The sequence below is a fragment of the Panthera tigris genome, chromosome D1 (assembly GCF_018350195.1).
Source record: "Panthera tigris isolate Pti1 chromosome D1, P.tigris_Pti1_mat1.1, whole genome shotgun sequence".
NCBI lineage: Eukaryota > Metazoa > Chordata > Mammalia > Carnivora > Felidae > Panthera > Panthera tigris.
In genome coordinates, this window is record NC_056669.1 from 57,511,076 (window position 1) to 57,536,557 (window position 25,482).

The 25,482-nt window shown below is 39.6% G+C and overlaps 1 protein-coding gene across 1 annotated transcript in view; it reads right to left on the reverse strand.

The window, feature by feature from the left end:
- MRPL48 (mitochondrial ribosomal protein L48) overlaps positions 1-23,003 on the reverse strand; it is a 46,143-nt gene extending 23,140 nt beyond the window's left edge. Inside the window, exons 1-4 of the mRNA XM_007080874.3 lie at positions 22,801-23,003; positions 20,467-20,519; positions 17,538-17,575; positions 4,833-4,921 (exon numbers count right to left, since the gene is read on the reverse strand). Coding sequence (XP_007080936.2) covers positions 4,833-4,921; positions 17,538-17,575; positions 20,467-20,519; positions 22,801-22,893 — 273 coding nt within the window. The 5' untranslated portion in view covers positions 22,894-23,003. The remainder of the gene's footprint in view (positions 1-4,832; positions 4,922-17,537; positions 17,576-20,466; positions 20,520-22,800) is intronic.
- Between the last annotated feature and the right edge of the window lie 2,479 nt (positions 23,004-25,482).

Consider the following 25,482-nt stretch of genomic DNA (forward strand, 5'->3'; position numbering starts at 1 on the left):
GGCATGGTTTTCAAATTTGTTGGTTGCAAAGGGCCTAACAAAACCATGTTTTTCTTTGTGAAACACCATAAAATGTTTGTCAAGATACGTGGATCATATACAACAAGAATGACTTTACTAGCAGAAAATATGGTTGTATTATATAAATGGAGTTCTCTGCATCTCAAAAAATATGAAAAAAAAAAGAAAACATATCTGAGTTTCTCTGTTAATATTTGTTTTCATCAAGTAAAACTGGGGGAAAAAACCTGAAATTTAGGTTCTAAATTGTGGAAACTAAAATGCGGAAGATTGCCATTAGTACACTTGAGGAGAGGTTTGGCTCTAGGATCACTAGCGTTCCAAAAGCACATGGCTTGAGAGGCACTGAGATAATGGATGTGAAAGCACTTTGAAAATGGAAAGGGATCATTACTACTATTCATATCAAATATGACTCCCTCTAAAAGACATTATTGTAATTCAGCAGAACAGGCAAGGCAGAATGAGACTGGTGGGCTAGAGACCAGGGCACTCTAATGGCACAGGCTAAGAGTCAGGTCATCATTAATAATCACTCAGAAAAATTCTGGGGAACTCTATCATGTTCTTTATAGCCCCAGTGTTTCCCAGTGTATCCCAAGCAGCTGGTTATTCCTAGGGTCAGTTCACTTTACATACTCAGTGTATGATGTAGGTGGCATTTAGTAAATATCTGTAGAGCTGACTTCCATAACACCTTCACTGACCCTTTCAGGGAGAATTGCTTCCTTAATTTTGTTCTCTTGTCAGTTCATTCTGCTAGTAAAGCACTTACCATGTACGGTTAGTTACATTTTTGAGCACTACCTTTCCTAGCCTGCTGTATGCTTTGGGTAAGAAGCGACTGTGTCCCATTCACCCAAGCATCTCTTGTGTTCACCCAGTGCCTGGCACATAGTAGATGCTCAATGATGGTTTTACTTTTCAGTGAGTTACAAGAGGCAGACTTGAGGAAAAACATAGATGCTAATTTAAAACAACTCTTCCCTAAGCCAGTCCTAAATCCAAGTCTAGCCCTATGGTTACTGCACTGGCAAAACCAATCTTTCTGTTCCCAGGAAGCTAGGACTGTCACTATCAAGTAATTCTGATTTGCTGATTTTTCTGGGAACGATGCCACAGTCTCCTCACAGCCTTGTGGCTGTGGGAGCTAATCTATCTATGGGTGTTACAATAAACTAAATAGGTGTCATAAATGACAGACACCTCCTGTATGTCAACAGTGCAAACAGTTTCCAAGACAGAAGACATCTTGACTCCTAGGGGGCCATTCTAGAAAGGGGAAGTAAATTGCCTACATTACAAAAGATACATATTACTCTCTTGCCCCAGGGCCTAGAAAATAGAACACAGAACAATTACAAACTGACAGCAATTTATGTTGCCTCCATTTCATCCTCCCATACCTTCCTCTTAGCAGTTCTCTGAATCTTGGATTAATACCCCAATTAATAACAGCTGAGGGCAAGTCTGTGGTCTTGGGAGAAATCACCTAGTGCTACACCAATATGAAGGACTACATTATTTTCATTTCATAGAAATAAACATTCCAAACAATCCAAAGCCTTTTAAATTCAATAGAATGATTCAGGGCCTTGAGGAAATAATGAGATCTATACATTCAGACACAGTGTTAGGCCTGGAGATTATCTCTGAATGTGATCTCTCACTGCCACAGTCAAGCTGGGTCTTACAGGATGTGAGATTACACCAGCAGAAATAGGACAAGATCTGGGCACTTTGTACATGAGAATTAACTCTTGTCTTAAGGATGGGGGCTCAAGAGAGTAGAGGGCCCAGCCTGGATACTAGAGAGGGAAGGAAGGGACTTTGGCTGCTTATTGTTTTTTCTAGGTGCTATGCTTAGGGAAAGAAAGGGGACCACAAGATCCCTTCTAGCTTTTCTAGTCAAATTCACCGGGGGGGGGGGGGGGGTGGCAAAAGAGACAGGGACCTGGGACAGAGCCTCTGCAAGTTGGCAGACAAGAGCTTTCATGTGCTGTCCTGTGTCGGAAGCAAGGGGATTGCATCAGTGACCACTACTATCTGGCTAGACACCGAGGGATGATGAAGGACATCACAGAAAAGCCTACAGCACTAACCAAAGAGAGCATCACTCCCTTCAAGCAACTAAGGTCATCTGGAGCCAGCTGTTTGCAAATAGTGGGTTGTGTTTGCCAGCTTTGATTGACAAAACCTCGGGGCAGTTCCAATAACCACATTTCAGTTCAGCTCAATCAATATTTCCTGTCCTCTACTTGATACCTGGCCCTCTGCTACACACTGAGGGTGCAGAGAAAAACGAGACATGGCCTCTACCCTTAGAGAGCTCACCATCTGGAAGGGGAGATGGTCATCAAACAGATCATTACAACAAAGCAGTAAGTCCTAAGACAGAGGAAGCACAAGGAATTCTGGCAGCTCATGGTAGGACAAGTAGCCCAGGTACAGGGAACCCAGGAAGGTTTCTCACAAGGGGAGATTCATTGTTTTCCTCCTCACCCCATTTCCCCACAAGAATTTAAAGGTTTGATGACGTATTAACCAAGTGAAAAGGGAAAGACCTTCCAAGTAGACAGAACAGCCTTGAAACGGTATGATGATTTGGATGAAAAGCGAGAGGTCCAATGCAGTTAAAGCATGGTATCCCTGAGATGGGAGAAGAGAGTAGGGAGAAAGACAGGGACAGATGGCACTAATGTGGCATTGAGCTTCCTTTTATACCAAACTAGGGAGAAGGTCAGAGCATGGCACATGCAGAAAATTATCTTTTAGAGGAAAAAAATCCCAAGAAATTAACAAAAAAACAAAGAACGCAGGCTCAAACAAAATGAATTTTATTTCCTACTAATTTACGTGGGACTTTTAGAAGAGGGATATCCCAAAATAAAACAATTCCAACAACTACTTTAAGGTGTCACAACTCAAAGAGGGTGTAAGTCACTCCTTTTAAATTTTAATAGCACCTTGTTATCTTCCTTTTAGCACCTGTCGCTTTCTGCTTAGGAGCATAAGTATCTGTGTCTTATCTCTAATGGTTTATCAGCCCTCTGAGCATGAACCAGGTCTTGTTCATTCATCCTATAAAATTTTATTACAACCCAGTCTGAATAGGCAAGGCACCCTCAACAATGCCTAGCACATAACAGACATTCAACAATTGTTTCAGAACACCAGAGTTACATGATATCAGAACTAAAAGACTCTTTTTAATTTTTTAAAGTTTATTTATTTATTTTGAGAGAGAGAGCAAGCACAAGCAGGGGAGGGACAGAGAGAAAGAGAGACAGAATCAAGCAGCCTCTGCACTGATGGTGCAGAGCCTGATGCGGGGCTTGAACCCACGAACTGTGAATCATGACCTGAGCCAAGATCAAGAGTCGGACATTTAACCAACTGTGCCACCCAGGCTTCCCTCAGAGCTGAAAGAGTCTTAAAGATAATTCTAATCCCGTTCCTCAGCCTTTATGAAGACTCATAAAAGCTATGGACTCTCTTCCCAGAAAAAAATCACACACAGAAAACATTTTACGTATAATTTCAGGGCCTGCAATGCCCAGAGGGGTAAAGTTAACTTATCCGGAGTTGTGAAGGTGTAATAAGTAGCATAACCAAGCCTAGAACGCAACTTTCCTGGTTCCCAATTAAGGTCTCTTCCCACTACAAACTACAAATGAACAATTTATTTGGGTTGCTCCCTGCCGGGAGGCTGCCAGATGTGGCAATGTTCCTCTGAAATTCCTTACTACAAAGATGACACTCAGGAGAACATGCAAGTTTAGCGGCTTCTGAGGCCCAAAGACAGTGGTGGACCTCTGCCAAGGAGAAAGAGGGGCAGCGGGAGATGTTCAGGGTTACATGGAAGCATTACAATAAACCAAAGAACCAAAAGTGATGTTGAAGTCTCCCCAAGTAGAAGAGCAAAATCCTTCTCTTTTTTTTTTTTTTTAATTTTTTTTTTCAACGTTTTTTATTTATTTTTGGGACAGAGAGAGATAGACAGAGCATGAACGGGGGAGGGGCAGAGAGAGGGAGACACAGAATCGGAAACAGGCTCCAGGCTCCGAGCCATCAGCCCAGAGCCCGACGCGGGGCTCGAACTCACGGACCGCGAGATCGTGACCTGGCTGAAGTCGGACGCTTAACCGACTGCGCCACCCAGGCGCCCCAAGAGCAAAATCCTTCTTAACTGCACTGTTTACAGGAAGTGCTAGAATCATGACTCAAAGCCAGACCTTCTGACTTTCAGGCTGGTGTTGTGTCCACCTCACCAACAAAATTCTCTGCACATCCACAGAAATCTAACCACCACTGAAGCAATCCTGTTGCTATGGGAATCCTAAGAAATGGGCTAAATAATCTTAGAAGGCTTGGAACTAACTCCCAGTTATCTGTGATAATGGATTCAAGGAACATCAACATATTTTAAATCTGCAAATACTATAAAACTATTTGGCTGAAAATGTAATCTGCCTCTACTTGCCACAAACCATTCAAGTCAAGTGCATATCATTTAATGTGAGGTCCATACTGAAATAAGTACTAAGAAGATACTCTTTTAAAGTACCACAAGTAATGAAGCCAAATCATTTGCGTTTCCCTGTGATAACCTGGTATATGGACAAGATCAAGAGCTGGCAGAAACAGCCCCACCGTAGATAATATCCAAATGAAATAACTGGAGACGACTAAAGGATGACCCCCCCATCCTTTCTACCTCCAATATTATCCAACCAGTGTGTGTCTGATCTTTAGTTCTTGGCAAAAGTTGTACACTGTCCTTTTCTAAAATGGACCCCTGTTCCCTTTACCTCCTGGGCTTTAACTAGGTGCTTATATCTTCCAATGCCATGGGTAGGCTTTGTCTTGTAGTGTCGACTGGTGCTCAACAGAATGCCACCTAAAAGACAGAAAATAAGACAAACAGGTTTCAAAACTCTTCCAGGGCAGACAGATCACACACGAAGAGACAAATTTTCCACCACAAGACTGGGAATATTTGAGGACAGCAGGCCACTTACTGATTAAAGAACTAGAGCTACTTCTTAATCCTGGACTGACTCTCAGTTTACCCCTTTTTTTCTCAACTTTTGGGCCCTGGACTATATCCAATCCCCACTACCTATCTTTCCTTGAGAAATTATCTCCTGCTACAGCCACTGGTGGTAGGAGGACAAAATACTTTCTCACAGTGTTCTTGTTTTCTCTTGTCCCCCAACAGGCAATAATCCTTTTAAAGTTTCTCATATGGGCCATACAGAGAAGGAGATGGGTGACAAATATAGCCAGGTAAGAGGACAATCACAAATTTTCACAAAGTTTTACAAACCATCTATTTATTTGTAATTGTAATATAGAACAACTTCCAACACACATTGCCAAGTGAATAACAACAAAAACAAAAACCTAAGATACAGAACAGTGTGTATGTATACTAAGCATAAACCAGGATCTCCATATACATATTTATTGTGGTAGGCCCAGAGATGCACCACTTGGATCTACCTTCAGGGAAGCCCTTTAATCCTAAATATTTTTATCCCTGTTTACAAATAAACTGTAGCTTGACACATGAAAAGATGTTTAACATCACTCATCATCAGGGAAATGCAAGTCAAAACCTATCAGAATGGCCAAGATCAAAAAAACGAGAAACAAGTGTTGCAAGGATATGGAGAAAAAGGAACCCTCTTGCGCTGTTGGTGGGAATGCAAACTGGTGCAGCCACTGTAGAAAACAGTATGGAGGTTCCTCAAAAAAGTTAAAGATAAGGGGCTCCTGGGTGGCTCAGTTGGCTAAGCATGCAACTCTTGATTTTGGCTCAGGTCATGATCTCCCAGTTGTGAGATAGAGCCCCATGTCAAGCTCCACACTGGGCATAGAGCCTGCTTAAGATTCTCTCTCTCTCTTTCTCTTTCTCTCTCTCCCTCTGCCTCTCCCCTCCACACACTCTCTCAAAAATAAAATAAAATAAAATAAAATTTTTACATAAAGCTAAAAATAGAACTACCCTACAATCCAATAATTGCACTTCTGGGTATTTACCAAAAAAAAAAAAAAAAAAAAAAAAAAAAACAAAAACACTAATGCAAAGAGATACATCCATCCTGTTTATAGCAGCATCATTATGGAAGCAGCCCAAATGTCCATTGATAGATGAAAGGAAGTAGTGTGTGTATATATACAAAGGAATATTATTCAGCCATAAAAAAAGAATGAAATCCTGCCATTTGCAACAACATGGATGGATCTAGGGAGTATAATGTTAAGTGAAATAAGTCAGTCAGAGAAAGACAAATACCATATGATTTTGGTCATATGTAGAATTTCAGAAACAAAACAAATAAGCAAAGAAAAAAAAGAGAGACAAAGAAACAGATTTTTAACTTTAGAGAACAAACTGATGGCTATCAGAGGGGAGGTGCGTGGGGGAGGGGTAAAATAGGTGATGGGGATTAAAGAGTATACTTACCACGATGAGCACAGGGTAATGTATGGAATTGTTGAATTACGATACTATAGACCTAAAACTAATATAACACTGTATGGTAGCTATACCGGAACTATTTATTTATTTATTTATTTATTTATTTATTTATTAATGTTTATTTATTTTTGAGACAGAGAGAGACAGAGCATGAACGGGGGAGGGTCAGAGAAAGGGAGACACAGAATCCGAAGCAGGCTCCAGGCTCTGAGCTGTCAGCACAGAGCCCGACGCGGGGCACGAACCCACAAACCATGAGATCACGACCTGAGCCGAAGTCAGACGCCCAACCGACTGAGCCACCCAGGCGCCCCAAGGAACTATTTATTTTTTAAAAAGCATGAGTAGAGCGGGGGCAGAGAGAGAGGGGGACAGAGGATCTGAAGCAGGCTCTGCACTGAGAGTAGTGAGCCCAATGCAGGGCTAGAACTCATGAACTGTGAGATCATGGCCTGAGCCAAAGTCAGACGCTCAACTGACCAAGCCACCCAGGAGCCCTGGAATTGGAATTAAAATTAAAAACTTAATTTAAAAAGAAAAAAGAGCGGCGCTTGGGTGACTCAGTCAGTTAAGCGGCCAACTTCAGCTCAGGTCATGATCTCGCAGTTTGTGGCTTCAAGCTCCGCATCGGGCTCTGTGCTGACAGCTCAGAGCCTGGAGCCTGCTTTGGATTCTGTGTCTCCCTCTCTCTCTGCCCCTCCCCAACTCGCACTGTGTCTCTGTCTCTCTCAAAAAATAAAAAATGTTAAAAAAAATTAAAAAGAAAAAAGAAACTATAGTTCAAAAGATATAGTGAATTGGCCGAGGTCATCCAGCAAGTGAAAGGCAGAACTGCAATTTAAACCCAGGTCTATCTCACTGAACAGCCTGTACTCAGATGGGTTATTATAACGTCTGAATTTCTGGAATATAAATTCTGGCTAGATATGATCTTTCCTAGCTCAGATATCAGTTTCTTATCTCTACTCTTTCACTAGAACCAGCCCTCCACAGCTCTTCTCTGTCTCTCTTACTCACTGTCTACCTTCTGGAGAAGTGTTAGTCCTAGGTTCTGCTCCCTTTCCTCCTAGTTCCTGTGGTCCTGCCCTCATCTTCCCCAGGGCCACCATTCTACAGGGAGGTTAAAAAGAAAATGGTGTGGAGAAGTGAAATGTTTCTTAGGCTTCTCTTTTCTAAAATGGACTTCCAAGCAGGTCTGCTCTATGCCAGGCCAATCAGAGATTGGCTTCAGAGCCAATCCTGCATTTACAACCCACACTATTTCATCAAGACAAACCCTAGATATCATGAGTCCCTTCCATGATATGCATTACTCCACATTTACTAGTACATGCCAAAAACTGTATAGACACTGGGACAAAGATGACTAGAATATGCCCCTTTCCCTGGAGACACTCAATGGGTACTAGGGAAAGATGATAGGAAAGCAGATAATTACCTTATGGTGCACAAATTACTTTAATAGAGATGAGAACAAGGTAGTGAGCGCCTAGAGGAAGGAACAATGAATCTACCTTGGTGGGGGGAGGTGGTGGGAGTAGGGGAGGGTAATGGGAATAGGTTCAGAAGAGGTAACAAATGCATTCTTTAAAGAGGAGTAAGAATTTACCATTCAAGGAAGAAGGAGGTATTTTTGACAGAGGTTCCAAAGGAGCACTGAACACAACTGAGGTATCTTCTTGGCTACTATCCCAATTCTGTCTCTCTGAATCTAAGACCTTTGACCCTTTGAGTCTTCAGGTTCCAGAGCTGTAGTATGAAGCTTACTGTCTAGTGGGAGGAGGGATTCATTAACGGAATAGTCACAAAATAAATATAAAATTACAAATTGTGATACTGAAAAAAAAAAAGCACAGAAGGCTATGGCCATACAGCTGGTGGATCTATTTTAGACTGGAAGATCAGAGAAGCCCTCTCTGAAAAAAATGACATGTGAACTGAGACCAGAATTCAGAGGAAAATAGTGGTTATCCACAAGGAAGGGAAGTGATTAGAAAGCAGGAGGAGTGGGAGACTTACTGCTTATTTTATATTCTTTTGTATCGTTACTGTAGATAAAGGTATACACATATTATCTATTCAAAAAAATAAATAAAACAAATTGAGACCTGAAAGGAATTTATTAGGCAAAAGACAGAGGATAAATGTTCCAGGGAGAGGGAGCAGCATGTTCAAAGGCCCCATTGTGGGACACCACTTGGCACATTCAAGGAAGAGAAATGCTGTCAGTGTGCCTGAAGCAAAGTGAAAAGGGCACAGAAGATACCAGAGACTAGAGCAGAGGTGGGAACACACCACTCTCGGCCTTGTGAAGGGTTTGGATTTCAAGCTGAACAGCCTAAAGCAGGGAAAGTATATGACTGGTATGTTTTTAAAAGATCTCTTTGGTTGATGTATGGACAAGGGGGTGGGGAAAGAGAACGTGGGTAGGTTAGGAGATTCAAGCAGTAGCCTTGGCTAAGTTGTTGTTGATCTCACTGTATCTACATCCCCCCCATTCCATCCTCTAGAGTTTGCTCCTCAGCCACAGAAAGAACGCTTGCCATTCTGTATAAGCCACACAGTTGTCGTGCCTCTGTGCCATGCTGGGCGGCCCCCCTGCAGGGACTACACCTCTCAGACTAGTGAAATCCTAGCCAGCCTCCAGCGCCAGCTCAAATATCACCATCTCCATGAACCTACTCTGTTGCCCTAAACATACAAAGACCATCGAATTTACTTCGTGGTTATAATTCTTGGATACTTCCGCTTTATAGTGAAACGTTCTGTGTAAATAAAGAAGAAAACTCAGATTCCAACCACCATCTTTAAGTACACAGAAACTGAATCACCGCCACCTCCCCCCCACCCCCCGCCCCCCACTGGTTTCAAAAAGGTGATCTTTGAGATGGTGACACATCTTAGGCGAAAGCGCCACACTGCCTGCCTCAGCCTCTCATCCGCTGGAATTCCTTGGCGAATAAGCATTTTCAAATTCAGTTTAGGGCAATTCCTATAATTAGAGCAGCTGGTTAATTAAAAAGCTGGTTCAAGCTACTGTTAAATTAACCATTTTCCCCCTTAAATGAAAGGTTTTGGTTAAATTACCAGTGTTTAAACAGCTTAATTAGCCAGTTGTTTACGTTATAAAGTGTACCAGTTTGAAAGCCTCTGATTTCTAATAAGTTCAACTGAATTCTTCCCCTGCTCCTAGTCATCAAACTGGCTTTCCTGCTGTCACATTAACATTGCAGCCTCCTAAGAGGAAAGGCAACTCTTTTCACTGAAGACACAGAACCCCAGGGTTTCAAAAGGAGGCTCTGAAGATCTTTCAATTAGCACAATTATAGGATGTAATCAGTATTGACTTCTCCCACATCACATCCCTTTACTTTATATATGACAGCGTGACTGTCCTTCAGTGTCCTTGCTTATTAAACTGAAAACTAAACCCATTAATCTAGGATGGGGTAAACAATGTCATTTTACTTATTTCTCTTTCAAAATTAGCACAAGTAATTTTAGCAGGGCTATGCTGGAGAGAAAGAGAAAATTACTGGGGTAGCCCCAGTCAGGATTAATTACAGGATATTCTCTCTCCATTCAGATCCTTACACAACACAAGGGCAGGTATACCCCAGCACCTGACAAATAGTATGTGCTCAGAAATTGCTCTTTTTTTTAAAGGTTTTTAAGATATTTTACCAAGACAAACTACAATGAAAAACTTTTCCAGTTTTTCTAATTATAGTACACTGAACTACCTGGATTTGAATGTTCCATGTTTCTCTGATTCCATCTTTTTGCTCATGCTGTAATGAGAGGACTCTGAGTTCTCTTTATTTAAGCTCCTTAGACTTCTTTTTATGTATTTACTTCTACCTCTCTATGTACGTTTAAATCAGTAAGAAAAAGACAATCACTACAACCATGCCCATCTCTTGGAGAGAGCAGCTGGGATGGTACCCAAGCCTACAGAGAGAATGACGGGTAAAGGTAAGAATAGGGCACTGCTCCCCACTCTTTTCTGAAAATCATTATAATTCAATCTTGGAATTTCTGACGTTAGGATATCTCAAAGAACTCGTGAAAAATGTCAACAAAACTATGTCCTTTCAAGTAGAATTATCTTGGCATGCCAGCATTGGTGAGCTTCTCTGGGCCTTCTAGGCACTAGGATTCCCTGACAACAATTATAAAATGGGCAAAGGAAAAGACAAATGGCAGGTAAATATATGAAAATACAGTCAACCAACTAGTAATCAAACACATGCAAACTACAAATACGAAGGATAGCATTTTTTAACTTATAATATTACCAAATATTAACAAAAATTTTTTAACGTTTATTCATTTTTGGGAGACACAGAGAGACAGAGTGTGAATGGGGAAAGGACAGAGAGGCAGAGGCAGAATCCGAAGCAGGATCCAGGCTCTGAGCTGTCACCACAGAGCCTGACATGGGGCTTGAACTCATGAGCCATGAGATCATGACCTGAGCCGAAGTCGGACACTTACCCAACTGAGCCACCCAGGCACCCCATAATATTTCCAAATATCAAAAAAAAAAAAAAAAAGTAGCATTCAACGTTGATGAGTGTAAAAAAAGGGGATTCTCAAATACCAAATAAGTATAAAATAGCACAATCTTTCTGGAGACCAATTTGGTAATGCACATCAATAGCTGTAAAACGTGCATTTCCTGGGACACCTGGGTGGCTCACTTGGTTAAGCATTTGACTCTAGATTTCAGCTTGGGTCATAATCTCATGGTTCATGGGTTCAAGCCCTGTGATGGGACTCTGGCAGCACAGAGCCTGCTTGGGACTCTCTCCTTTCTCTCTCTCTGCCCCTCCCCTGCTCTCATTCTCTCGAAATAAATAAGTAAACATTAAAAAAAAGAATGCACACTTCCTTTGATCCAACCAGTTTGACTTTTAGAAATGTATTCTAAGGGGCGCCTGGGTGGCTCAGTAGGTTAAGCGTACAACTTTGGCTCAGGTCATGACCTCGCGGTTCATGAGTTCAAGCCCCACATCAGGCTCTGTGCTGACAGTTCGGGGCCTGGAGCCTGCTTCAGATTCTGTGTCTTCCTCTCTCTCTGGCCCTTCCCCTTTCAAGCTCTGTCTCTCTCTCTCTCTCTCTCTCTCTCTCTCTCAAAAATAAATAAACATTAATAATTCTTGAAAAAAAAATGTATTCTAAGTTAATAATCAGACAAGAATACAAATACTGATGTACATGGATGTTTATCATAGTATTCTTTACATTGAAAAATCCTATGGGAATGCAAGCTGGTGCAGCCACTCTGGAAAACAGTATAGAGGTTCCTCAAAAAACTAAAAATAGAACTATCCTATGACCCAGCAATTGCACTACTAGGTATTTATCCAAGGGATACAGGTGTGCTATTTCGAAGGGACACATGCACCCCAATGTTTATAGCAGTGCTATCAACAATAGCCAAAGTATGGAAAGAGCCCAAATGTCCATCGATGGATGAGTGGATAAAGAAGATGTGGTATATATATACAATGGAGTATTACTCGGCAATCAAAAAGAATGAAATCTTGCCTTTTGCAACTACGTGGATGGAACTGGAGGGTATTATGCTAAGTCAGTCAGAGAAAGACAAAAATCATATGACTTCCCTCATATGAGGACTTTAAGAGACAAAACAGATGAAGATAAGGGAAGGGAAACAAAAATATAAAAACAGGGAGGGGGACAAAACAGAAGAGACTCATAAATATGGAGAACAAACTGAGGGTTGCTGGAGGGGTTGTGGGAGGGGGGATGGGCTAAATGGGTAAGGGGCACTAAGGAATCTACTCCTGAAATCATTGTTGCACTATATGCTAACTAATTTGGATGTAAATTTTAAATAGATAAATAAATAAATAAATAAATAAATAAATAAATAAAATTAAGTAGTAGAACAATAACAACAACAAAAATCCTAGAGACAGCTTAAATTTCTCTAAATAGAAAACTGTTTGAGTAAATTATGTTTACTCAAAAGGATCCCTACAGGATCTTTTTCAATAGATTTTAACATGCCCTATTTGATCCTAGCTTTAAAAACAAAATAAAACCCCCAAAAGCCTCAGATTTAAGTACCTTTCAATACTAAAATATACTATAAAACTATAGTAACCAGTAGTATTAAGAAGGTTAGTAGAGGGGCGCCTGGGTGGCTCAGTCGGTTAAGCGGCCGACTTCGGCTCAGGTCATGATCTTGAGGTCCATGAGTTCAAGCCCCGCGTCGGGCTCTGTGCTGACAGCTCAGAGCCTGGAGCCTGTTTCAGATTCTGTGTCTCCCTCTCTCTGACCCTCCCCCATTCACGCTGTGTCTCTCTCTGTCTCAAAAATAAATAAACGTTAAAAAAAAAAATTAAGAAAAAAAAAAAAAGAAGGGTTAGTAGTGGCATCAAATATACAGACAAATCAATGGAACAAAGTTAAAATAATCCCAGATCTATATGGAAACTTAGTATATGAGTTTCAACCTATGGATTTTTCAATCAATGGATGTTTCGATAAATGTTGAAACAACTGACTACCCATTTTTTTTGGGAGGGGGTGGGATTGCATCCCTACTCACTTCTAATTCCAGATGGATTACATATATAAAGGGGAAAAAATACCAGAAGATAACATGAAGATTAAACTAATCCTGGAACAGATATCTTTCTAAGCAAGTATCAAAATCTAGAAATCAAAGATTAATAAACTTAGGTATATAAAAACGTAAAACTTCTTTCCAACAAAAAACACAAAAAGTCAAGAAACAGATAACTAGAAGCAATGCAAAGCAGAGATGACAGAAAAATGCTAATTTCCTTAATATATTAAAACTATGTAAAATGAAAAAGCAAACAATCCAATAAAAAAATGGGCAAAAAATATAGACAGGCAGTTCATAAGGAAAGAAATACAAATAGACAATAAAAATATGGAAAGATGATAAACTCTCTCAAGAAATGTAAATTATGAGGCATAATTTTTTACTATCAAAAAAATAAGATTTTTTTTAAACCCAGTTTTGACCAGAGAATAGAAATGTAAATTAATACAGCTTCTCTGAAGGGCAATCTGATGATACTTACCAAAAATTTTAATCACAATCCATTGACTCAGCAATTTCAATTCCAGGAATTTATCTTACAGATTACAGAAACAAGTTCACAAAGAAGTATAAAGATTGTTGCTGCAGCATTTTTTTTGAAATAGCAAAAACTAAGGACAACCTAAATGTCCAGCATTAAGACACAGTTATACACACATAAAATATATATGCTCGTATATGAACACAACTTCTTGAAAAATATATACGAAATTGTGATCAGTAGATACCACTGGGAAGTAAGACTGGGAAACAGAAAATTCAGCTTTTCATCATACACCTTTTTGTACAGTTTATATTTACGTTTATCCTATGCATCCATATAAGTGCATTTACAATTCTTAGTTGATAATTTTAATTGTAATTAAAAAAAAAAAAAACTTTACTCAGAACACATACCAGTTCAAAATGAATTTTGCCTCTAATTGACAGGTAAGAGAAGAGACCAAAGCTGGGAAATAAGTGCACTTGATCATAATCTCTTTTTAAAACAAAACGAAACAAAATAAAATGAACATCTAGCAAAATGTTAGTAATTGCCCAATCTTGGTTTTGTGATATATTATCTTTTTTTTCTCTTCCGTATTTTTTTAATCTTTCAAAATAAAAAGTGTAAAAGAGAAAAAAAACACGTTAAAAAAACAAACACAACACCTTTCCTGGACCCCACATTCCTCTCCACCTCCTTCTAATTCTCTCTGCTCCTGCTCAGAGGTCATAAAAACATTGTAACAGCTTTCTCTAGCTCTCCAACCCCTATTCACTTGTCAACTCACAGTTGACTTCCACAACTAGCCCCACCCCACCTACACAACACACTGCCTTCCTAAGATCACCAGTGACCTCCATGTTGCTAAAGACAAAGAATGTTAGGGTCTTATCTTTCATGATCTCTCAGCAGCACCCAGTGCTAACTCCAACATACTTGACCACTCTTTCCTTCTTGAAACATTCTCCTTGTGTCTGACATGAAATTATACTATGCTGGTTTTCTCCTACCAGTTTGGCCTCCTTTTTTCAACCTCATTAGCCATCTCTTTCACCCTCTACCCAGTTTTTAAATGTTGGAGTTCCTAAGGGCCTGATTCTTGGGCCTTGATCCCATTCACTGTCATGACGTCAATTAACATTGACAATATGATGGTTTCCAAATGTACAGTTTCAATCCAGACCTATAATTTGAATTCAGTATCAATGTATCCAATGGGCTACTATCCTCCCCATAGGCACTCCAATTCAACATGTTCAAAGCCAGACTCAAAATCTTCCCTTCAGGCACCTGGGTAGCTCAGTCAGTTGAGCATCCCGACTTTGGCTCAGGTCATGATCTTGCTGCTTGTGGGTTCAGGCCCTGCCTCCAGGCTTTGTGTTGACAACTTAGAGCCTGGAGCCTGCTTCGGATTCTGTGCCTACTCCTCTCTCTGCCCCTGCCCCTGCCCCACTCACGATCTGTCTCTCTCTCAAAAATAAATAAACGTTAAAAAAAATTAAAAAAACAAAATCTTCCCCTTCGAACTGTCCAATATAAGGCAGTACATTCAAAATAACTATACTTATATCTTCAAGGTAGTAGAGACATATTCACTATGGATTAAGAAAAAAAAAGATTATAAAACATTACATCATTTGTTCCCATCACTGCAAAACAAACAAAATCCATCCCTCTATCCACCTACTTACGTATGTATGTATGTATGTATATATCTATGGAGAAAGAGATATAAATGCCTAGAAAAAGACCTGTTAGGATACACAACAAAATGTTAAACAATAACTTTTTTTTAAACAATAATTTCTGAATAGTATTATTTTTATTTTCTGTCTACTTCAGCTTCTTGTGTATATGTATGTTTATTTCCCATGTTCTTTAAATGCATGTCTTTCAATTTTATAATTAGATATTCTTAGTTATTTTTTTTAAATCTCCTGAGAGGATGCCATATGAAGTTCAGGGCACCTGAATCGGGGCACCTGGGTGGCTCAGTTGGTTAAGCGTCCGACTTGGGCTCAGGTCATGATCTCATGGTTGGTTCGTGAGTTCTAGTCCTGCATCCATCTCTCTGCTGTCAGCAGGGAACCTGCTTCAGATCTTCTGTCTTCTTCTCTCTCTACCCCTCCCCCATTTGTACTCTCTCAAAAATAAATAAACATTTTTTAAAAAATGAAGTTCAGGGCATCTGTTATGAAATTTTCTTGCTTAAATGGTTTAATTTAAATCTTGTCAAGCTTTTAGATCTAACTTCCAGGTTGTAGGAAGGAGACAGAACATGTTCTACAACACCAGTAGGAAACAATCAGACAAATCAAGAAGGGAGGACATTCTATAAGACAGATGGTCTGACCTAGTCAAAAAGTTACTGTTATGTAAGTGATGAATCATGGGAATCTACTCCCGTAGCCAAAAGCACACTGTATGCACTGTATGTTAGCTAACTTGACAATAAATTATTTTTTTTAATGTTACTATTAGAGAGAAATAAAAGTGGTAGAACTGCTCTAGATTAAAAGTGACATAACAGCGAAATACAAAGTGGGAAATTTCACAGGCTTTTGGTTATAAACAATGCCCAGAAAAGACATTTTGCAGGTAATTACTGAAATGGATAGAGTATTAGATGATATGGGAGCATTACTATTAATTTTCCTGAGTGAGATGATAGTATTGCAGTTCTTTAACAGAATGTAGAGAATGTTCTTACTTCTAGAAATGCTGAGCTGTTTAAGAGTGAAGTGTCATGATGCCTGATAGAGAAAGCAAAATGTTAACAACAAATTATTCTAAATGATGGGTAGAGAGACACCTGGGTGGCTCAGTCGGTTAAGTGTCCGACTTCGGCTCAGGTCATGATCTCACTGTTCATGGGTTTGAGCCCCACGTTGGGCTCTGTGCTGACAGCTCAGAGCCTGGAGCCTGCTTCAGATTCTGTGTCTCCCTCTCTCTCTGCCCCTCTCCTGCTCACACTGTCTTTCTTCAAAAAAATGAATAATAATTAAAAATAAATAAATAATTGGTGGGTAGAAAAGTGTTCACTGTATGTTCTTAGGGAAAAAATTCTTTCAAGACTGTAAGCTTTCCAAATGGCAAGGACTGTATCCTCTCAACGTTGTATCCCAGCACCTGAAACACATCTTGGTACAATAAATGTTTGTTGAGAGAATGAATAAGTAAAAATAAGCTCATATTTTGAGATGCTGGGCAGTGGGGCTGGTAGAAATGGTGATGCTCTACATACTGCTGCCATCTTCTGAAGAAAAATAATAGATGTAAAACCTCTTTATGTACTGCTGACATATGTGAGGCGCTCAGTAAACGTTAGTTCCCTTCTTTTCTCCCTTTCCTTTGCCTCTGACTCTTTAGGCAGATGACAGATGTCATTAAAATCAAACAGCTACTTTGAAACTTCTCACATAATAGACAAAGCAAAAAGGGCAAGTAATTGGGTTGAAGCAGATTGAAATTTATTGAGTTAATCAGATTGAATGGACATTTATTTTGGACAAAATACTGTAAGAAAAGCCCTTGCCTGGTAGATGATAGACATGAAATACAGGTCTGAAATAGTAGCAATTACAATTATAATAATTAATTTTAGGTATTTTATCTCATTGAATCTTCAAATAATTCACTGTAGTTTGTACTATAATTATCCTCATTGTTTTAAGTGAAGAAAGTAAACTATGGCGAGGTAGCCAAAGGTCACAGAGTAAGTATGCGGTAGAGCTGGAATCCAAACTTCCTATAGAGCTCTTGCTCTTAACCACTACTTTAGATTCTTGCCCATTGCCCAATTCCACGTGAGGGGTGGAATGTGGTCCCAGCCACTCTTCTCAAAGATATGTTAGGAATCTTTCTAGACAAAATTATTACAGATCATTAGAGGGTCACTTAAAGCAGGCAGACTATATCAGGAAATAACCACATACCTGCAGAACAGATGGGATTTTCTCCTGAAGTTCTGAATCTAAAAAGAGGGAAAGAGTATGCTGAATAAAATTAGATACCCACATTTAATCTATACCATTACCAAAACGTGTATGCCTCTCATTAAGGATAAGTCAATGCTAGAAATTCCCTTATTCCCTCTTTCCCGTCTTTCCACAAACATTATTAAGTGCCTATTGTGTGCCAGACATCCTAAGGATATAAAAATAAGTAAAATGTCTCTCTCTATAGTCTAGTTGGGAGAGAGACATGTAAACAAATGTGAGCCACAATACATTGCTGATCCAGAATGAAAACTTATACAAGATTTGGTGGAACATGAAGGAAAATGTGGTCATTTCTGCTAGAGGGGGTAAAACTGTTTGACTGGAGTTTTTAAAATGAAGAACTGTTCTCAACTATTTAGCCTTAAGGAAAAGCATTCCAGGCAGAGGTATGAAAGTGGTATGTTTGGGGAACAGCAAGCAGCTGGATATGGGTAGAACTTAAGCAGCAGGGAAAAGGGGAGTTGGTGAAAGAGGTTCTCCTGGGCCAGGTGAGGAAGAACCTCGTATGCTGTGATAAGGAGTTTGGTCTTTACTCTGTATAGGCAGTGGGAAGCTCCTAGCCGAGTTTAAGCACAGGAGTGACATGATCAAGTTTAAGCTTTGGAAAGTTAACCTTGGCAGCAGGTGAGCAATGAATGGGAAGAGGTGAGACTGAGGCAAAAGAACTAGTGAGGTCGTAGTCTTGCATTATTAGAACATGCTCAGGGAGTGGAGAGGAAAGGACAGCAATGACTGCAGACTGAATACAGAAACCAAAGAACATGGAAGAGAATAATACGGCTCTGTCAGCTCACTAGGTTATCAGGTTCAGCACCCTGCGAAGTTTTGAAACTAAATTGCGGAACAAGTTGGGAGACCAGCAGATCCGTGATTAAATGCTGACTCTACCATGTTCAAACTGTGACCTTCAACAAGTTTTTTAGATCTCTGTAACTCAGTTATCTCCTCTTTAAAATGCAGATAATAATAGTATAATCCCATGAGATTGAAAATCTATCTTAAACTCTCTGAGCCAGTTTCCTCTTTTGTAAAATGACAATATTTATATTTGTCCTGTCATGTTTTTGTGAAGATTAGAGAGAACATGTAAAATGGTTCTATAGTAACTACTTATTGAAGAGTTGACTGATTAATGATGGAAAAATAGATTAAGATGGAAAGGGAATAATAGGAGAGAGGCCTCAATAAATGTAAAGGATTAAAGAAATCATTCAGGCTCATGACTGTCATGTGGTCCAGGGAGATATACAATTCATTGTTTTATATTATATGGCCGCCACACATAAAACACTCAGTGAATATCTCTACTGAATAGAGAAATAAACCACCAAATGCCATTCATTATCATTTAGAGAAGATGGGAGGTAGCAAACTATATATGCAAGGCAGTGAAAAAAGAACTTGGGTTTGAATCCTAACTCCAACAACATATTAGCTATGTCATCTTAGAGCAATTAATTTACCTCTCTGTACCTAAGTTATTTATGTATAAAATTAAGATAATATGACCTGTTTCACGAGATCACTATAAGGATCTATTCGTTCATTAAACAAATATTTATTAAATGCCTACTATGTGCAAGACACCATTCTAGGCTCTAAGGATACAGCAGGAAACAACACTAACAAAATCCTTATCTACATGATACTTATATTCTAGGGGACAGATAGGGAAGACAATTTAAATATCTGGTATCTGTACACATACAATATATATAAAATGTGTCAGGTGATGATACCTGCAATGAAGAAAAACAAAGCAAGGTAAGGAAATAAAGTCTGATTGGGGTGGAGGGAGCTATTTTACATAGGGTAGTCATTGCAGACCTCTCTGATAAGATGACATCTGGGCACAAACCTGAATAAGGTAAGGGGGTCAAGCCATATGGATATCTAAGGGAAGAATGGGCAAAGATCCTGGGGTTCAGGAGAGTGCTTAGATCATCAAGGACTAGAAAGGGAGCCACCAGTGTGGCTAAAACTGAGTAAGTAGTAGTATGCGGATGAGGGAACAGATTATGTAAAGCCTTGCAGGATATGGTGGAGTGTAGATTTTATTTTGAGTAAGATGGGATACCGTTGGAGAGTTCTGAGAGAGAAACTTGATTTTAAAAAGAACCACTCTGGGGGCACCTGGGTGGCTCAGCTGGTTAAGCCTCCGATTCGAGTTTGGCTCAGGTCATGATTTCCCTGGTCATAAGTTCAAGCCCCACATCGGGTTCTGCACTGACAGCTCAGAGCTTGCTTGGGATTCTCTCTCTCTCTCTCTCTCTCTCTCTCTCTCTGCTTGGGATTCTCTCTCTCTCTCTCTCTCTCTCTCCCCCTCTCTCTCTTCCTCTATCAAAATAAATAAAAAACATTAATAAATAAATGGACCACTCCGATTAGAAGACAAAACTAAGTTTTGTCAAATACAAACTAAGTTTTGTCTTCTATCCTTCATGCTAAAATCAAAAAGAAGGAGGAACAGTTAGGAGGCAGGATGATGGTAATAAGGAAGATTAGAAGGAACTGGTCCCTAGTAGTTTAGCAAAACAGAAAACATGAGACCTGAAACTGGAGGTGAGAAATGGTCTGATTCTGTGTATATTTCATAAGTAGAGCTGAGAGGATTTGTTAAAGAATTGGATGTACAGTGAGAAAAATAACAGTGTCAAGACTGACTGCAAGAACTTTGGCCTGGGCAACTACATGAATGGAGTTGTCATTTACTGAGAATGGGGAAAGAGAAAAATGGCAGGAGAGTTAATACTTGAGATGTTTAGCAGACACACAAGTGGAGATGATGAAAGACAAATGATGGGTAAACCCTAGCTGAGTGCAAATATTGGCTATATTTAACCACTGTTATTAATATCCTTACCTTAAGAGAGAAAAGACTTGCTTAAAAATGGTATCATTCCTTGGACACAGCACCTACAGCAAAATAGCCATGTTAGGACAACCTTAACCATTCATAGCCTTCCAAGCACTTCTTCAAAAAGACGCTAGAAACTCAAAGCACACAAACCAAAAAGAACCCAAAGGCTCTTGTCTAGCAAAGATGATGTCCTTCAGTTGACAACAAATATGTAGGCAAACCAAAGTCATCTTCTTTCTTATTCCACCCACTATAGAAAATGCTAAAACAAAACAAAACAAAACAAAACACCCAGAAGTTCTCTTCCCATGCTGCTCTTTTTTTTTTTTTTTACCTTATTTTCCCTTTCCAATTTAATCTAATTTTTTTCTAATATCAATCAACAACTATGCATCTGCCAAGCACAGGCACCATGCAAGGGACTGTCTTAATTCTTCCTTAATTTTCAACACACTGCAAGGCAATTTTACAGGTGAGACAGCTGAGGCCCACAGAATTTATATTCTAAGAAATTACAGCTAATAAGGGCCTAACAGGACTGTTTTACTCCAGAGGCTATGCCTCTGTTACAGCACAGTCTCAATAATAATAATAATAATAATAATAATAATAATAATAATAAATGCCAATATCAACAAAACAATGACAGGAGACAGTAGCAGTGGCAACTTCCCTGAGTTTCCACCCTCCCCAGTTATTTCAAGCTCACTCTGCCCTACTGGCATCCACTTGAAAGATCAGTGGTATAACTTTACTAAGGGAGTGTTTAACATAGAGGTCTTTTTATAAAGTAACTAGATAATAAATACTAAATGTCCTAAGACTCTCTAATATAAAGAGACAGTCCTGTCCTCTACGGGTAACAATTTAAATCCCTTCAACATGTACATGTTAAAAACCTATTACACAAAGAAAGTCTGAGAAACTGTCATAGATAAGAGAAGCCTAAGGAGACGTGGTGACTAAATGTAATGACTAAATGTAATATAATATCCTGGATGGAATCCTGGAACAGAAAAATGACATTAGATTTTAAAAAAATGAAAGAAATAGGAAAAAAGATGGACTTTAGTTAATAATATATCAGTATCAGTTAATTAATTTATGAAAAGTGTAAGATAATAATAGTCAAAACTGGATGTGTGGTATGTGGAAATTCTCTGTACTATCGTTGCAACTTTTCTGTAATTCTAAAACTATTCTAAAATAAATTTTATTTTGGGGTGCCTGGATGGCTCAGTTGGTTAAGCTTCCGACTCTTGATCTTAGCTCAGGTCATGATCTCATGACTCGTAAGATCGAGCCCGGTATCAAGCTTTGTGCTGACAGCACAGAGCCTGCTTGGGATTCTCTCTCTCCCTCTCTCTCTGCCCCTCCCCTGCTCACACACACTCTCTCTCTCTCAAAATAAACAACAAAAAAATAGTTTTTTTAATATAATAAAATAAATTTTATTTTTTAAAAGGCTGTTATATGCCAACTACTGTGCTAAGTATTAAAGGGAATATAAAAACAAATGTAACAACATAGACAGACTTTGAAAATATTACACTAAGTGAAAGAAGCCAGTCACAAAGAGCCAGATATTGTATGACTCCATTTATATGAAATACCCAAAACAGGCAAACCTATTGAGAAAGAAAGTAGATTAGTGGTTGCCTACAGCTAGAGTCTGAGATGGTGGGGATGACACCTAAGGGATATGGGGTTTCTTTTTGGGGTGACCAAAATGTTCTAAAATAGACTGTAGTGAAGGATGCACACTCTGTGTGTGTGTGTGTGTGTGTGTGTGTGTGTGTGTTTTAAAGTAATCTCTAAGCTCAACATAGGGCTTGAACACATGCTCTTCCATACTCTACTGGATGACCCAGCCAGGCACCCCATACTCTGAATATATTAAAAGCCATTGAATTGTACACTTTAAATGGGTGAATTGTATAGTATATGAATTGTATCTCAACAGAGCTGCTAAAAAAATGTAAGCATAATCCCTGTCCTGTAGGAGTTTGAATGGCTGGAGATACAGACATACATCTATATTAAACAGCTAAGTGGGCACCTGGGTGGCTTGGTTGGTTGAGCTTCTGTCTGACTTTGGCTCAGGTCAGGATCTCATGGTTCATGACTTTGAGCCCGGCATCCAGCTGGCTGCAGTCAGTGCAGAGCCTACCTGGGATCCTGTCTCCCTCTCTCTCTCTGCCCCTCTCCCTCTTGCACTCTCTCTCTAAAAAATAAATAAGCCTTAAAAAATAAAATAAAATAAAAATAAACAGCTAAGCAATATGCCACAAGCATTATATGATTTAAGACAAAATAGGTGATACGAATAATAAGCACCTCTGGCAAGAAATTCAGGTGGAGATGGCCAGGAGAAGTTCTTAGCGTTTGGGGTGATACAGACACTGAGAATCTGCTCAAAGTCATGAACATTCTCCCCAGAAGATTCACCCATACACCACTATGCTAAACTAAGAGCTCCTCAGGGGCAGAGGTCATGTTGTATTCTTCTCAGGCACTTTGTAGACTTTCAGTCAAGGTTTGTTTTTGTGAATAAATAAGTGATTAGAAAGTGAATGCCATTTATTAAGCACCCACATCTATTTTGTTGAGTACCTACCATGCATCTGAATCAGAATAAGTATTATTACCTCATTTTACAGTTGAAGAAATGGAGGTTAAGTAATCTACCCAAAGTCAAACAGCCACTATCAGAACTAGCATACAATCTTAGAATTCTCTGACTCTAAAGTCCATAATTTTCCCACCATTCTATATCCTCTCTCATATGTGTTAGTGCTTAAGAAATTGGGCTGGGGGTGATCAAATTTAGGAAAAGTCTCTCAGAGAATGTGAGGTCATGAAGATTGGAAAGGATATGAATAGATGGAAGGAAAGGCAAAATGCATAGGCAATCCTTAAAACTGCAATTAACCAGATACTAAAAGACTTTGTAATTATGTGCACAATATGCTTAACCTAATATTAGCCAGCATAAAAAGCAGGTAGGCAACGGGGAGCCTTGGGAGACAGGAGCTCCAGCTCCACCATCACACCTTGGCCAGTACTTCCCCTCTGTGAAGCTGGAGCAGATTAGCCTAAGATTCCTCCAGGCCCAAGGTCTATCAACCGTGACAAACAGAATAGAAATGAGTGAAGAAAATATATTAAGTGGGTTACCTCATACAGAAGAATTGGATGGGAAGAAAGATCTAGAGGACACTGATTTTTCCTCACTTTAATCATTCAGATTTCTGAGTCTCCACAAAAGCAAAGGATTTAATTATCTAAAAGCCAGGATTAAGGGTTGACAACTTTCTGGAAGACATTCAAATTGTAGCGTGAACTCTCCCTTTCAGCTCTGGGAAATGTGATTCCTCTTCCCTGCGATGCTCGGCATTATTTATCAGAACAAAAGTAATCTATTTTGGGACTGTATCCACAAATACCCACTCCCCCCCAATCAGCAAATGAAAAGCAGCGATAGCTCCACAGCAAATGGGAGAGGAGGTGGTGACGCTAGTGAATGAATGAATGAATGAGGACACAGCTGCTGCAGTGGGTTACAAAAATACTTGTGCCATGAGCTCAGGAGCCAAGAACCAGGGGACTGCGCATCTACAGAGAATTGAAGTCATGGGGAGAAATCTATACGGAATGAGTATCTTCACACACCCAGAACCCCAGGGTGAGTGGTGACAACAGTGAGTCAGGGGCCCATGAAAGCAACTGAAAGTTGTTTTACAAATATTAACAGAATACATTTCTATATCAACAAATATTTAAAGTAGCAGTTACATCACGTATTGAGTACCTTCTTTGTGGTAAGCAGTTTGTGTATACTATTTCAGTTCATCTTTACACTAATCCTCTGATAGAGGCATAATTGAGATAATTGCATCCATTTTATAGAGGAAAAACCAAAGGTTTAGGAAAATTGCCCAAAGTTATAGGTTTGATAAGAGGCACCAAGAATTCAAACCCAAGTCTGAGTGAATCTAAAGTCCATGCCTTCCATTCTACCACACTACCTCTCAAAAGAATGATACTAATTTATATTAGTATGAAATTCGTATGCTAATAATAATGGCATCAATAATCCCACCATTCGCTGAGCACCTGCTATATGCCAAACATCATTTCCCTTAATCCTCACAACTATTCTGTGAGGTAGGTATTTCTACCCGCATTTAACTGTGAGGAAACCAAAGCTCAGAAAGGTGAATTCATGTGCCTAAAGCACACAGCTGGCAAGTGGTGTTCTGGCCAACTTTTTCCTAAGTTCTTTCAAAATTGCTTTTGTTTGTAGTTTTCCCTTTGGCCAAGTCTCTTCCTCATATGTTTAATTTCTTGACTGTCCAAGTCCATCTTTGCACTGAGTCTTTATGGCTATTAGGAGCACAGATTATAGATTCACACAAACCTGGGTTTAAATACTGAAACTTCCATTTTAATAGCTAGCTGTCTGATCTTTGGCAAGTCACTTAAGAAATATTTGGCCTCTGGGGCGCCTGGGTGGCTCAGTCGGTTAAGTGTCCAACTTTGGCTCAAATCATTTCTCAGTTTGTGGGTTCGAGCCCTGCATCGGGCTCCATGCTCTGCCGGTTCAGAGCCTGGAGCATGTTTCAGATTCTGTCTCCCTCTCTCTCTGCCCCTCCCTACTCATGCTCTGTCTCTCTGCCTCTCAAAAATAAACATTAATTTTTTTTTTTCTTTTTTTTTTTTTAGGAAGAAATACATTGCTTCAGGGTACCTGGGTGGCTCAGTTGGTTAAGCATCTGACTCTTGGTTTCGGCTCAGGTCATGATCTCATGGTTCATGAATTCAAGCCCCGCATCAGGCTCTGTGCTGATGGTGCACAGACTGCTTGGGATTCTCTCACTCTCTTTGCCCCTCCCCTGCTCGTGCTTGCATGTGCGCACTCTCTGCCTCTCTCTCAAATAAATAAATAAATAAATAAATAAATAAATAAATAAATAAATGTTAAAAAATATACTTGGCTCTGCATACTTACGATTTACT